Source organism: Paroedura picta, chromosome 9, assembly GCF_049243985.1.
Source record: "Paroedura picta isolate Pp20150507F chromosome 9, Ppicta_v3.0, whole genome shotgun sequence".
Classification (NCBI taxonomy): domain Eukaryota; kingdom Metazoa; phylum Chordata; class Lepidosauria; order Squamata; family Gekkonidae; genus Paroedura; species Paroedura picta.
In genome coordinates this window covers 17,683,461-17,695,562 of record NC_135377.1, presented here as the reverse complement: position 1 = coordinate 17,695,562, position 12,102 = coordinate 17,683,461, and the positions used below count along the sequence as shown (strand labels likewise).

General features: G+C 41.0%; 1 protein-coding gene across 8 annotated transcripts in view; it reads left to right on the top strand.

Annotated features, from left to right (window-relative positions):
• Positions 1 to 11,135, top strand: part of OXR1 (oxidation resistance 1) — a 232,331-nt gene extending 221,196 nt beyond the window's left edge. For all 8 annotated transcript variants that reach the window (XM_077351668.1, XM_077351666.1, XM_077351667.1 and 5 more), the window contains 5 exons: positions 5,351 to 5,476; positions 6,018 to 6,170; positions 6,958 to 7,053; positions 8,354 to 8,427; positions 9,177 to 11,135. In XM_077351668.1, coding sequence (XP_077207783.1) covers positions 5,351 to 5,476; positions 6,018 to 6,170; positions 6,958 to 7,053; positions 8,354 to 8,427; positions 9,177 to 9,312 — 585 coding nt within the window. In that variant the 3' untranslated portion in view covers positions 9,313 to 11,135. The remainder of the gene's footprint in view (positions 1 to 5,350; positions 5,477 to 6,017; positions 6,171 to 6,957; positions 7,054 to 8,353; positions 8,428 to 9,176) is intronic.
• The last annotated feature ends 967 nt before the right edge of the window (positions 11,136 to 12,102 follow it).

Here is a 12,102-nt window from a genome sequence, read left to right as displayed (position 1 = left end):
AAATCTAGTGTCTCTGCTCAGCTGTGCAAAATGCTCCTCAACCTAGACGTTTAAGTGGGTGCAAGAAGATGCTGTCCAGGGATTCTCCTCTTGGGACAGAGGGAAAAATTAATTTTCTGACCTAGCTTTGGTCTAGCTTTCCCTTGCCATCCTACCTCATGTAAAGCCTGTTTATACATTGTCTCTAAATTATTCTGTAGCTCACAGGACTGTAGACAGACCTTGGGCCAAGCTGAATTGTTATCTCAGTTTGGGTGGAGAGATTATTCTTCTTTGTTCCCAGTCCCAAATACCTTTTCTGAATGTACCTTTTGGGCTTGCTCAAGGATTGCACATACCCCAAAGCTTTTTATTTATTTATTTAAACCTACCTTTGCAGACTTCAGCAGTCTGCTTGCAGTAGCCTTGAACACAGGGATCTTTCTTTTCTTTTTTGGGAGATGGCACAAAAAAGTCTACAGAAAAAAACAAGTACTTTTCTCCAGTAACAGTCAAAATTCTCCAGTAACAGTCAAAAGACTTTCTGGCTGAGCTCTAGTAATTTCAAACTGAGGATTTTTCTGTCATCTTCTGAATTTCTGTTCTCATTATTATGGGTTTTTCAGAGGGATGAGGACTTCGTATTTTTTGGGGTTGCAGTTTGAGTTGGCTAAAAACACCCCCAAGATGCAGAGATTCTTTTAAAAAAATCTTTATTACTTAAAGTTACTTCATAGAAGGTCATCCTACTCTTGTACCTTAATGCCCATGTGTAGGAAGCATGCTTTGTTTTTATTTTTTCCTTGGTATGTGCATAGGCAGGCTGGTGCAGGGGATTACTTGGGGTCTAAGTGAGAATGAGCAGCACCAGTGGCACACTTTATACCATTTTGTTTTAAGCTTGTTGCTGAAAGCATATCTTTAAAGCTGCATATCCCTTTTCCAAAACTTGAACAAATGAATGAGTGATTACTAGATGACGAATATTATGATCTGAGCTCAGTTAATTATTTGGATGTATTCTAATGCTGTTCATACCAGTATGACTAAGTCGGTATAAATCTCAAATATTTTGACTTAACTGAGGTAAGGATTGGGATTAAAAGGGTTTTGGTTGTTTTTATTTATTTTTTATTTATTTATTATTTATTTATTATTTATTTTTTAAATTTCTATACCGCCGCTCACCAATAGGTCTCGCGGTGGTTTACATCATAAAATTCTAAAAACAATAAAACCCCAATATTACCCAATCTGTAACCGCTCCTGCGGAGCAGTAGTAATAAAGCACTAAGGGCAAGTTGGGAGGAGAAAGGGGCGGGCGCCATCCGTGATAAAAACTCAGAGGGGCGAATCAGGAGCCCCTCTGAGTGGCACTCAGGGCCAAGTGGCCAATGGGGAGGCACAAAGCTAAGCAGTTCTGACTAAGCAGTAATATCAGGGCTCTCTCAGCCTCACCCACCTCACAGGGTGTCTGTTGTGGGGAGAGGAAAGGGAAGGCGATTGGAAGCCGCTTTGAGCCTCCTTTGGGTAGAGAAAAGTGGCATGTAGTAACCAACTCTTCTTCTTCAGTAATATCAAGGCTCTCTCAGCCTCACCCACCTCACAGGGTGTCTGTTGTGGGGAGAGGAAAGGGAAGGCTACCCTTCAGGTAGAGAAAAGCAGCATATAAGAACCAATTCTTCTCCTTCTCCTCCTCCTCCTCCTCCTCCTCCTCCCAAGGCATTATGAGGCAAGGGCACTGATAACATGAAAGGTGTTTTGGAGAGGTTCAACTTTCCAAAATGATAACACAGATTATTTTTTAAATATTGTACATAGTCCAGAGGGCAGGGGATTGGAAATCTGGCAAGCATCTGTTCACAAGGCTAATCTTTGCCTACCAAAGTACATAGGCATTATTTGTTCATCTATATCTCCCTGCCATCCACCTTTTTTTATTCCTTTTAAAAATGCAGCACGAGGGGCCCTGTTTGGATCAGAAACACAGCATAAGGCTTTAAGTCTGATTTCCTACACACACATCTAAAGTTGTCCCATAACGTTGCTTTATGCTATTTTTGAGCAATCTTGCACATTTGTGTTTAGCCCAACAGGCAAGAGGTAGCTCCATATGGCTATTTCAGGTAAGAAAAACAATGAGGAGCAGGGGCTTGCCGCCCCCCCCTCCCCCAGTGCTGTGAACCTGACCTGAATTGGGGTTCCATGTACCTACCTGCTTTTTAAAAGTTAAAAACTGTTTGAGGGGTCATTCACAAAAAAATTGTGGATGTTGTATATGATTCCATCCTTAGCAGGGCAATGCTTCCATTGCGTGACAACTGTCTTTATCTCAATCTTAATTATTTGTAAAAGAAATAGACATTGAACAGAGTCATAAAAAGAATTGTGACTTTAATAAATAGGTTCACAAGAGTGCTGTCCCTTTTTAATACAAACAAAATAAAAATGTTCATCACTGCCTCTGATTGTTGAATTGTTTGGGGACCACTGCAAGAATGTAGGCCAGCGACAGGCTGGCATCGGATACAATTCCTGCTGTGTCAGCATGCAGCTTTTATTCCTTCGAGGGTTGAACAGGGACAAATGTGCAGACTGGTTGCTTGCAGAAATGGGAGAAGAATTAAGACATAGAAAAGAAGGGGAAGGTTGGAAAGAACTGTATAAAAAAAGGAGAGCAAGAAATGGAATGGCTATTAAATATGGCCTATTTCAGCCTTCTGTAAACTGATCAGTTCCAAGTACACTGGTAATTATTATGGGATCATAGAGAGGATTTTTTAAAAAAATTATTTGAAAAATTGTACTTCAAATCATCATTTTAAAGCATTAATGGATCTTTTATTTTAAAGAGCCTAGCTTGGTGTGGTAGTTAAGAGTGGTGGCTTGTAATCTGGAGAACTGGATTTAATTCTCCACTCTTCCACATGCAGCCAGCCAGTTGACTTTGGACTAGTCACAGTTCTATTAGAGCTGTTCTTACAGAGTAGTTCTGTCAGAGCTCTCTCAGCCTCACCTATCTCACATAGGCTCTGTTATGGAGAAAAGAAGGGAAGGTGATTGTAAGCCGCTTTGAGACTCCTTTGGATAGTGAAAAACAGAGCAAAACACCAATTCTCCTTCCAAACTTCTGATATGGACAATTCAATAATTTTTGCTGGGTATCATACAAAGCAGTGTAGGAAGGAGGAAATGCTTTGTGTTAGGTTTCATATTGAAAAGAAATCTCGCATTGTGCTGCTAAACGAAGTTGATGGTTACAATGGAAAACCGAACTATACATTCAGTGGAAGGACCATGCCTGACAAGATGGAGAACCACAGAAGACATATGAAGAAGCAAGACAGGTGCAGAACGCCAAGCAGACTGAGAGTAGACAGAAGTGGATGTGACCAGATGGAGAGGGATTTTTAAGGATAGAAGGAAGTGGCAACTGGAGATTTAGGACTGTCTTTCTGTACTCGAAATCTGTCCCTCTTCTCCATACCCTCTGAGCCTCTTTGCAGGTACAGCCCATTTTAAAGTCTGCCACTGCAGTGTCTAGTTCTGCCCCGAGGAAGGACACCAGTAATCGATCTGCAAACAGTCCAATCAGTAATTTGTTCTTGCAGAGAAAAATGAACATCTGAGGTGTTTTGCATTTCTGTCTTGATAAAGAGGGTTTTAAAAGCTTTTAAATTTAAGCACACAGAAAGAGAATGCAAGTGTGCAGATGAGTAAAGGCGAGTAAGCAGTAAAGTCTGCTTACACACACTTACACATATAGACAGTCTTCTCTTCAGGAATCAAGCTCAAGAGAAACCAATTCTGCCTGTTTTCAGCAGGTCAGCTTTAACTTGCCAACACATTTTTAATATCACAGGAACATCTCTCCTGAACAGTTTTTCATCTTTAATTTAATTACCTAAAGTAATTAATTTAATTACTTTAAATTAAGATTTAAAACTAGCCTCTTGTGGTGCAGGTTGGTCAGGCAGCCAACATGCTGTCTGAAGCTCTGACCATGAGACTGGGAGTTCAATCCCAGCAGCCGGCTCAAGGTTGACTCAGCCTTCCATCCTTCCGAGGTCGGTAAAATGAGTACCCAGCTTGCTGGGGGGTAAGCGGTCATGACTGGGAAAGGCACTGGCAAACCACCCTGTATTGAGTCTGCCAAGAAAATGACAGAGAGTGTCAAGGGTCAGATGTGACTCAGTGCTTGCACAGGGGATACCTTTAATTTTTTAAGATTTAAAAAAATGTCCTGTTGAATAAATGTAAATGCTATTTTTAAAAAATGCAGGAAGCTGACGTTCAGCTGTAGGAGAAGAAATATGCACTTAGCAGCATTACATTTGCTGATTTGTAGAACTGTAATTTGCCGTGTAAAAGAGGGGCAGGAAAAGACAAAACTTGCTGCACAGGAGAAAAATACATTGTGGCTCCTGTTTTCAAGTAAGCCAGTGTGATGTAGTAGTTAGTTTCCAAGGCCCCAGTCTGACAAATTCCCACTCAGCCATGAAGCTCAGTGAGTGAATTTCGACCACCTTCCCAGATTCCCTCAACCGAACCTATTTCACGCAACTGAAAACATGTGGAGTGGGTTGAGAACTATGCATGCTGCCCAGAGCTCAGCGATTGTACCATTTATACAAAAAGGAATAGTAAGCATCAGTTATACCAATATGTACTTTGAGAATATATTTCTATATCCTGTTATTTGGCTTTTGACTAGGGAGTATGGCTGTGGCAGATACACGCATTCACAGTTTTAGATCTGTCCAAATTAACAATGGCATGTTGGAGAGGGGGTATGATTTTTAAAGTGGAATATGGACAGGGTTTGATGACCCTTCGTCTTCCTGATGGCTTACTTCTCTGCTGTGATCCCCCCTCCCTCCGCCGGGCTTGCATGGACCACCTGTTTTTTGTCCTTGGGGGAGAGGAGAGTTTAAACAGGAGCCTCTGCTATGGTCATCTCTGTATGTGCACAGTGTCATAGAAAGATTGTATGATTGCTTATAGGCCAAATCTTTCATGTAAGTATTACAAAAGTGCTTTGATGTGATGAATAAGAGCAAGGAATTCACTTGTATTTGTCTATATAGTATAGGGGTGGCCAAAATATAGTACATGGACTACAATTACCATGAGCCCCTGCCAGCATGGAGAGCCATACCCTTGGTACTTCAGTGGTGTTGCAAAATGGGAGGGCAGGAGAGGAAGGACTCTTCACAAAAGGATCTGCTTATCCTTAAAAGGTTTGGCATTGCACAATACATAGTGATGCCAAAATGGGGCTAAGCATGTACAGCTTTAATAGGCGTTTGAAGTTTCTGATGTTGGTTGCATGGCATTTTGAACGCTAATTTAATTTTCTCCCTCTCTGCAGATAACAACAAGGGAAGACATAAATTCAAAGCAGGAAACAACCATCAAGACCGAACTGGAGCCAGAAGTGTTTCGGCCAAATCTTAGTGACCCCAGTGAATTGCTAGAAGTGGAACAAATTGAAAAGGTATGAACTAAGAAAGCTACGGCATTCATCGCAGTGCTGTGGTGAAACACTTTGCCGCTGAAATCGATATTACTGCCAAAAGCAAAACTTACAACAGCAGTCTTCTCCTTTTCCTGAAAATGGTGGTAAAAACTGGAGACTAAAAAGCAATCGTGTATAAAAATGTATCAAATATGAAATGGTGTTTCTAAATTGTAGTTGGTATACAGATCAGTAAAGAGTAGGGGTTATCCTGAGTTACTCTTACAGTTTCTTCTAATATAGTGAGATGACCTCATTAAAGTGTTGGGCTAGATCTTGAGAGACTTGTATCAAAGTGATCAACTAAATTTCACAGAAGGCCCCTACACTGGGGCGCAGATTTCAGTGCCTTCCCTGTACTTGCCCTCCAGTAACTAATCTTCAGACTTATGATGCCTCTGAGCATGGGCATTCAGTAAGAATTCTTCACAGATTAGTCTTATCTCCTTTTCAAGACCACCAGTCTCAGTTTTCAGTATGTGTTTGTGTGGTTTTAAAACTTGTATCTGTGCTTTATTAGCTGACAAAGTGTCTTCCACCCCGAACTATTGGATATCCATGGACCCTTGTCTACAGTACTGCAAAGCATGGCATGAGCTTGAAAACACTCTACAGAACCATGCTGGGCTTGGATACCCCAGTACTAATGGTTATCAAAGACAGTGATGGACAGGTATGAACACTGCAATATTACATTCTCTTCCTGATTCTTCCCCGCAGTCCACTAAAACGCCCCTCCCCATTGGTTTCAAGACAGGCTGTGGTTCCAGGTTATGTTGATCACATCAAAGGTTGCGACATGTCAATCTGTCTCAGATTGTTCAGAATTCTGAAGCTCCCCGAAGTTAGGCAGAGAATGCTTGAAGGGATTGTGTATCATTGCATAGGAAGCAAGACTTCTAGTCACCTTTCTTCTATACCTACACGTTGTTATTTATCACTGCTTACCTTATCTCTCCTAATAGTCCCACAGAAACAGAGAGTGGGAGGTGTAGTGACAGCTTGCTGCAAAAGGTTAGGTGAGAAGAATGGAAGGAAACAAAGGGGCTGTCTGTATTCTGTCTCTATTCATTCTCTGTCTGATGATCACTAATTCAAAGATTCTATCAGGATCATCATCAGGATTCGTGAAGGCGGCATCTTATTAGCCAGTGGCGCTAGAAATTCTTGCACTAGGGAATACCTCTTTTTTCTGATATTCCCTGTTGCATTACCTAACAAGTATTTGGAACTGTCTTTATGCCCTCATCTCAGGTAATTTCATTACAGATTTTACTGAGAAGAGGTGTTACAAGACTTCATTGCTATTATAGACTCGTTCATTAAACGTTGTGTTTTGATACAGTAGATAGAAGTAAATTGGACTGAAATGGAACCAGTGGGGCGTTCTTCTAGTTAAACTGAATCTAACTGCAACGTGGGGAATGTCATAATTACCAGGTTAATTTTGTTTTATGTAGATTTTTGGTGCCCTTGCTTCTGAGCCCTTTAAAGTCAGTGATGGTTTTTATGGCACTGGAGAAACCTTCCTTTTTACTTTCGCTCCAGATTTTGAGGTAAGAACTTAGCACATAAGTACTCTGTAAAAAATCGCCCCTATTGTGAAACATCTACATAAGGAGCGAGAATCTTTGTTCCTTCCTTCCTCCCTCCCTCCCCCCCCCCCACCTCCTCTCCTCACGGCTGCTGAGACGCTTCTACAAAGAAGGTCCCACACTATGTAAAAAAGAACACTTTTTTGGGAGGGATTTGACCGATTTCCAAGCAGCCACCAGCCCTTCCTCTGAGCACAAAGCTCCCTGTTTGGTTGAATGTACTGGCTGGACGACAGGGTCAGGGAACCACCTGCAAGGTTCAAACTATCCTATCCCAATTCCCTGTCCCAGCCGTTCACCTTACTCCTGAGTAGGCAAGGGAGAGTTTCCACCACCACCACCAACGAAGCCACCCGGGAAAGGCCTTCACCCACTTTGTGTAGTGATATAACCCCCCCCTCCCCACTACGCGCCACGGCAGGGTCCTTTTCCAGGGGAGCATGCGCTCTAGCTGGAGGGTGTGTGGAGGCGATTTTGAGCGCCTTGTTGTCAGACCTGCTATGGGGAAGGCGACGGGGAAGCCGAGCCAGCAGCAACCTCTCAGAGAGGGACTGAGGAACGCATTGCCGGTAAGATCCTAGCGAAAGTCGGAAGCCATGAGCGCCTTCCCCCCACTGTAAGCCTTGCCCTTTGTGGGGATCTTCCTCCCGCTCACAAACTCCGTGGCTCCCATGTCTCCCCCTCCTTGGCACCCAAAATTCCGCAGGGCCTGCAAAAGGGAGCCCCTCCACCAGGTATTTGCCTGAGACCGACAACTGGTCCCCCCTCAGACAATCCCCTCCGTGGCCTGAACCAGTCTGTCCTCTCTAAGGGCCTTAGCTAAGTTCCTGTTCCTGTTATATTGTTGTTTAAGATCACTGAAATTGTGTTATTTAATTGTTGTTCTTGTATTGGTTTATGTTATATATTAATTTGTTCCATGTTTCCCACCGATGTTGTATGTAAACCGCCCTGAGCCATATGGAAGGGTGGTATAGAAATAAAATAAATAAACAAACAAATAAATAATAGGAGGCTTGATGTAAGAGGACTTTCCAGTTGTGTGAATGCCACAGTTTTCAATTTATCTAGAGTTGCTTTAGTTTCCTTGTGTTTGTTTCAGGTTTTCTTTTGGAGAAATATTTTACACTAGGAAGAGATTGTAGCTTACCTTAATGTCCAAAGCGATTGATTAATGTGCAATGTGTATAAAGCAGAACACAGTGATGTTATTTTGCTTTGTTTTGGCAATAACTTCCTTGAATCTGTATGTTCTGATTAGAAATTCAACTGGACTGGAGACAATATGTTCTTCATTAAAGGAGACATGGATGCCCTAGCTTTTGGTGGTGGAGGGTGAGTAATGGATTTCTCCGTCACTTAGAATTGATTTGTTTTTCACAGAATTGTTGTGCTAGTATTGTATTTTAAAAGTTCTCTACTCCTCTGTTACTAGGCTTTCCCAAACTCACCAGATTCCATTTTTCTCTCTCTGTAATTAACACTTTGCCTTGATATGTAGAACTGATATAGTGTACACTGTCCCAGATTTTGAAGTAATTTTTTTCCATTGAGGAGAGATTTTAAATATTTGCAGTCCTTACTTACCTGTCCATTCTACAACTAAAATTTTGTCACTGAACTCTTTACCGGTGCATTGTGAAACACACACCTGTAGCATATGACATCTCTACCATCTTGGCTAGAGCAGGGGTAGTCAACCTTTCGTCCTCCAGATGTCCATGGACTACAATTCCCATGAGCCCCTGCCACAGGTTGACTACCCCTGGGCTAGAGGACTAGATTGGCAAGTTCCTGGCTTGAATCTCATCTTTACCGTGAACTGCAGACAGAAGCTGTGTTTAACAGGATGCTTTTTTAAAAAAAGTGAACATACTGTTTAAAGTATATTCTTGCATATATATGGCTTACTTTCAGCCACAAAGACAGCTATCTGTAAATACTTGGCAGTGCTTGGAAAGGTATCCATGGGTGCCACTGGAGAACCACTGCATTAGTCAAATTAAGTTTTTGTCCAGTTACAATTTTCTGTGCTTTTTCTTAATGAAATGTGGGGAACTAAATTTTTAAAATCTGTATTACAGGGGTGAATTTGCACTCTGGCTCGACGGCGATCTCTACCATGGAAGAAGTCATTCTTGCAAAACGTTTGGGAATCGCACTCTTTCTAAGAAAGAAGACTTCATTATACAAGACATTGAAATATGGGGCTTTGAATAAATACAGACTGCTTCTACGAAAGGTTGTCCCAAACCTGACATGGATCAGTGCAGCCCAAAAAGCCCTTAAAGCAATATAATGCAGCATTTTTTGTTTGCAATGCCTTTCAAAATCCTCTGCATAACCATCCAAAAACCTTTTTTAGATAAGCAGTGTGCCGGGGTGGGAATGTCTACTGCGTTCTGGACTCCTTTTCATCAGCTTTTCATATTTTGGAAGTTCATAAGCCATCTTTATACTTTATTTGAGAATGCAGCTCACAATTGTCATGTGGGTTCTTTCTCCTGCCCCCCCCCCCACACACTCATCCAAACCCCTCTTTTCAGTAGGGGCAGGTTTGCTGAGGGTGCTGTCAAATCCTAATGGAGTATGTACCTGTGAGCCTAAATAAGAGAAAACTGAAGAGTTTGAATTCATCGGCAGTAATCAGTCCGGGCCAGAGGTAGAAATAATTAAATTGATGCCACTCATTAGAATGAAAGGGTTCATCCATGCTCAGTGGTGCCACTTCTTCTGTTCATGCCTACAGAGCTGCGTGTTATGCTCAAAACCCAGCTGCCCCAATGATTGTATTGAAGTATTTTGCACATGCTGTTAATGATCTGCAGGCTTGGGACAAATGTTGGGCTAAGCTTGAGCTACATGGTCTAAAAGAATACAATAGCAAAGGAATGTTAGGGCTCCACTGCATTAATCAGACAAAGAAAGCAAAACTCAGTGGATGAACTGGAGCTATAGCAGGGCATTACATATACTAAGACTATGAAACATGCATTTTTTTCCAATCAGCGTAAAGTGTCAGATATATCTATATATCTCTATATAAGCTGTTTTATAGTTCTTCTGTTGTAGCTTCGTACATCATCTCTGAAAATTACTCCTGTCCAAAAAAAAAAGAAAAAAAATTAAGTGTGGTGTTCTTTTAAATCTCTTTTTTTCCCCTTTTGAGTGGATCAATGTTGTAAGCTGCAGTTAGCACCAGCTCTGATACAATGAGGTAATGTACTCTAGGTAGACATCGTAATTTAGTAGACTTGTAATATGCAAACTTACTGTTCTGTGACCTCAAGAAAAAAAAAGACAGGCTATAATACAGTAAATCAGTAGCTCTTGTCCACTTTTGTAGGAAAACTGAGAAGCCATTGTGGCAATAATCACTCGACAACCATTTGTTTCAAAGCTTAATTCTATGTTTATGCAAAAACAAAACAAACAAACAAAATTAAAATGCTGTTAAGTGTGACAGTGAATGACATTGTGCTGAAATCTCAGCTGTTCCAGATGAAAGTTGTATATATTATCTTGTAAATTAATGTTTAAAAGTAGTTTTCTTATTTTAGAAAGGGAAACAAAGTGTTGATTGACGGGTTGCTTCTAGCACTTTAAATTATTCTAGAAATGGAATAAAAAGCCAAATAGTTTGGCTTAAATAAATAGCTATAGTTGTACAGTATGTCGCTATATCCAACTCTTTCAGAAGTTTGACCACTTATTGGAAGGACGCTTACTGCTATGGGAAAGGGGCAGATATCTATAATATGCTAATGCTCAATATGGCTAAAAATACAGGGCATCATTTTCAGTCTTGGTGTATAGTTATTTACTCCTGTTAGAACTTAGTACAGTATATGTAGATTCAATGTTTACAAACAAAAGGAGCTGTAAATAAATTAAAATGGCTTTTTCTCCCCTTTGGTCTTCCACAGCAGTATTATTGTCTTTGTGGGTTTAAGACTAACTATAAACAATCCTGTAATGGATTTTAAGTACTATAAGGTCATAGTGATATATAGCAAATAAATCTAAATAAGTGTAACATGAAACTTGAGTTGGGCTTTATTTAGACATGAGCAACTATATGTTCTTGCTGTTTTCATGCTAATTGTGCCATTTAATCTATGATGTTGAATGAAATTTTAATAGATGATGGAAATGCTGTCTTGGCCGTATGGGATAGGGCTTAATTGCCCTATTATTAGCTAGCATAGTTAATAAGTAAAATACTAGACTTTGCTTCAACTCTCGGCATAGTCATAGACTCACTGGCTGGTTTTGAGGAAGACTTACATTTTCAGCTGCATCTGTAAAATCAAAACAGTAGATGGGAGTGTTGACATTTGATTCCCTGAAACTTCCCACTGTTGGCGTGTTTCCTGCACCTGATACCCTATGTCTGTATTTTGAGACTGCTTAGCAAATCACTGAGTTGTTTGGATCTAAGGTAACAAGAGTTGGTTTGCCCTTGGCCCTTCCTGTTGTGCAGCCTGCTAGGGCAGACTACAGTTTAATATTGGAATGCATTAATATTGGGAATTCAGAGCCAATATAGCTCAATAACTGGGATGTAGAACTTCAGATGAGGAGTTTGATGCTTTTGGTTCTGCTTGCTGAAGTCTGCTTAACAGCTGGAGGTGGACTCTTTTAAACATTAAGATGTCAGACATGCTGAAATACCTTGATCCTAGAATTATCAGGAAGGCTATGATAGCACTGGCTTTTCATACAAATGTCTGGGGAGGCCACCTATGGAAAATTGTGTATAGTTCCAGTTATTCCATCTCAGAAAGGGTACTGGAATGTTGTACCCCCATTGGGGGAGGGAGCACCTTCAGAGCAAATGTCTATGGCTAAGTAGTTACAGCATTCTCACAAAATGTTATCGTGTAGAACTTACTGTTGCAAGATGTCCACAAGGCTGTGTCCTTGGTGTGTCTAAATTGTGTGCACCCATGGGAGCAGGGAAGCAAGCGGGCTGATGAACTACCTCGTCAGATATCTGACTGAAGTTAA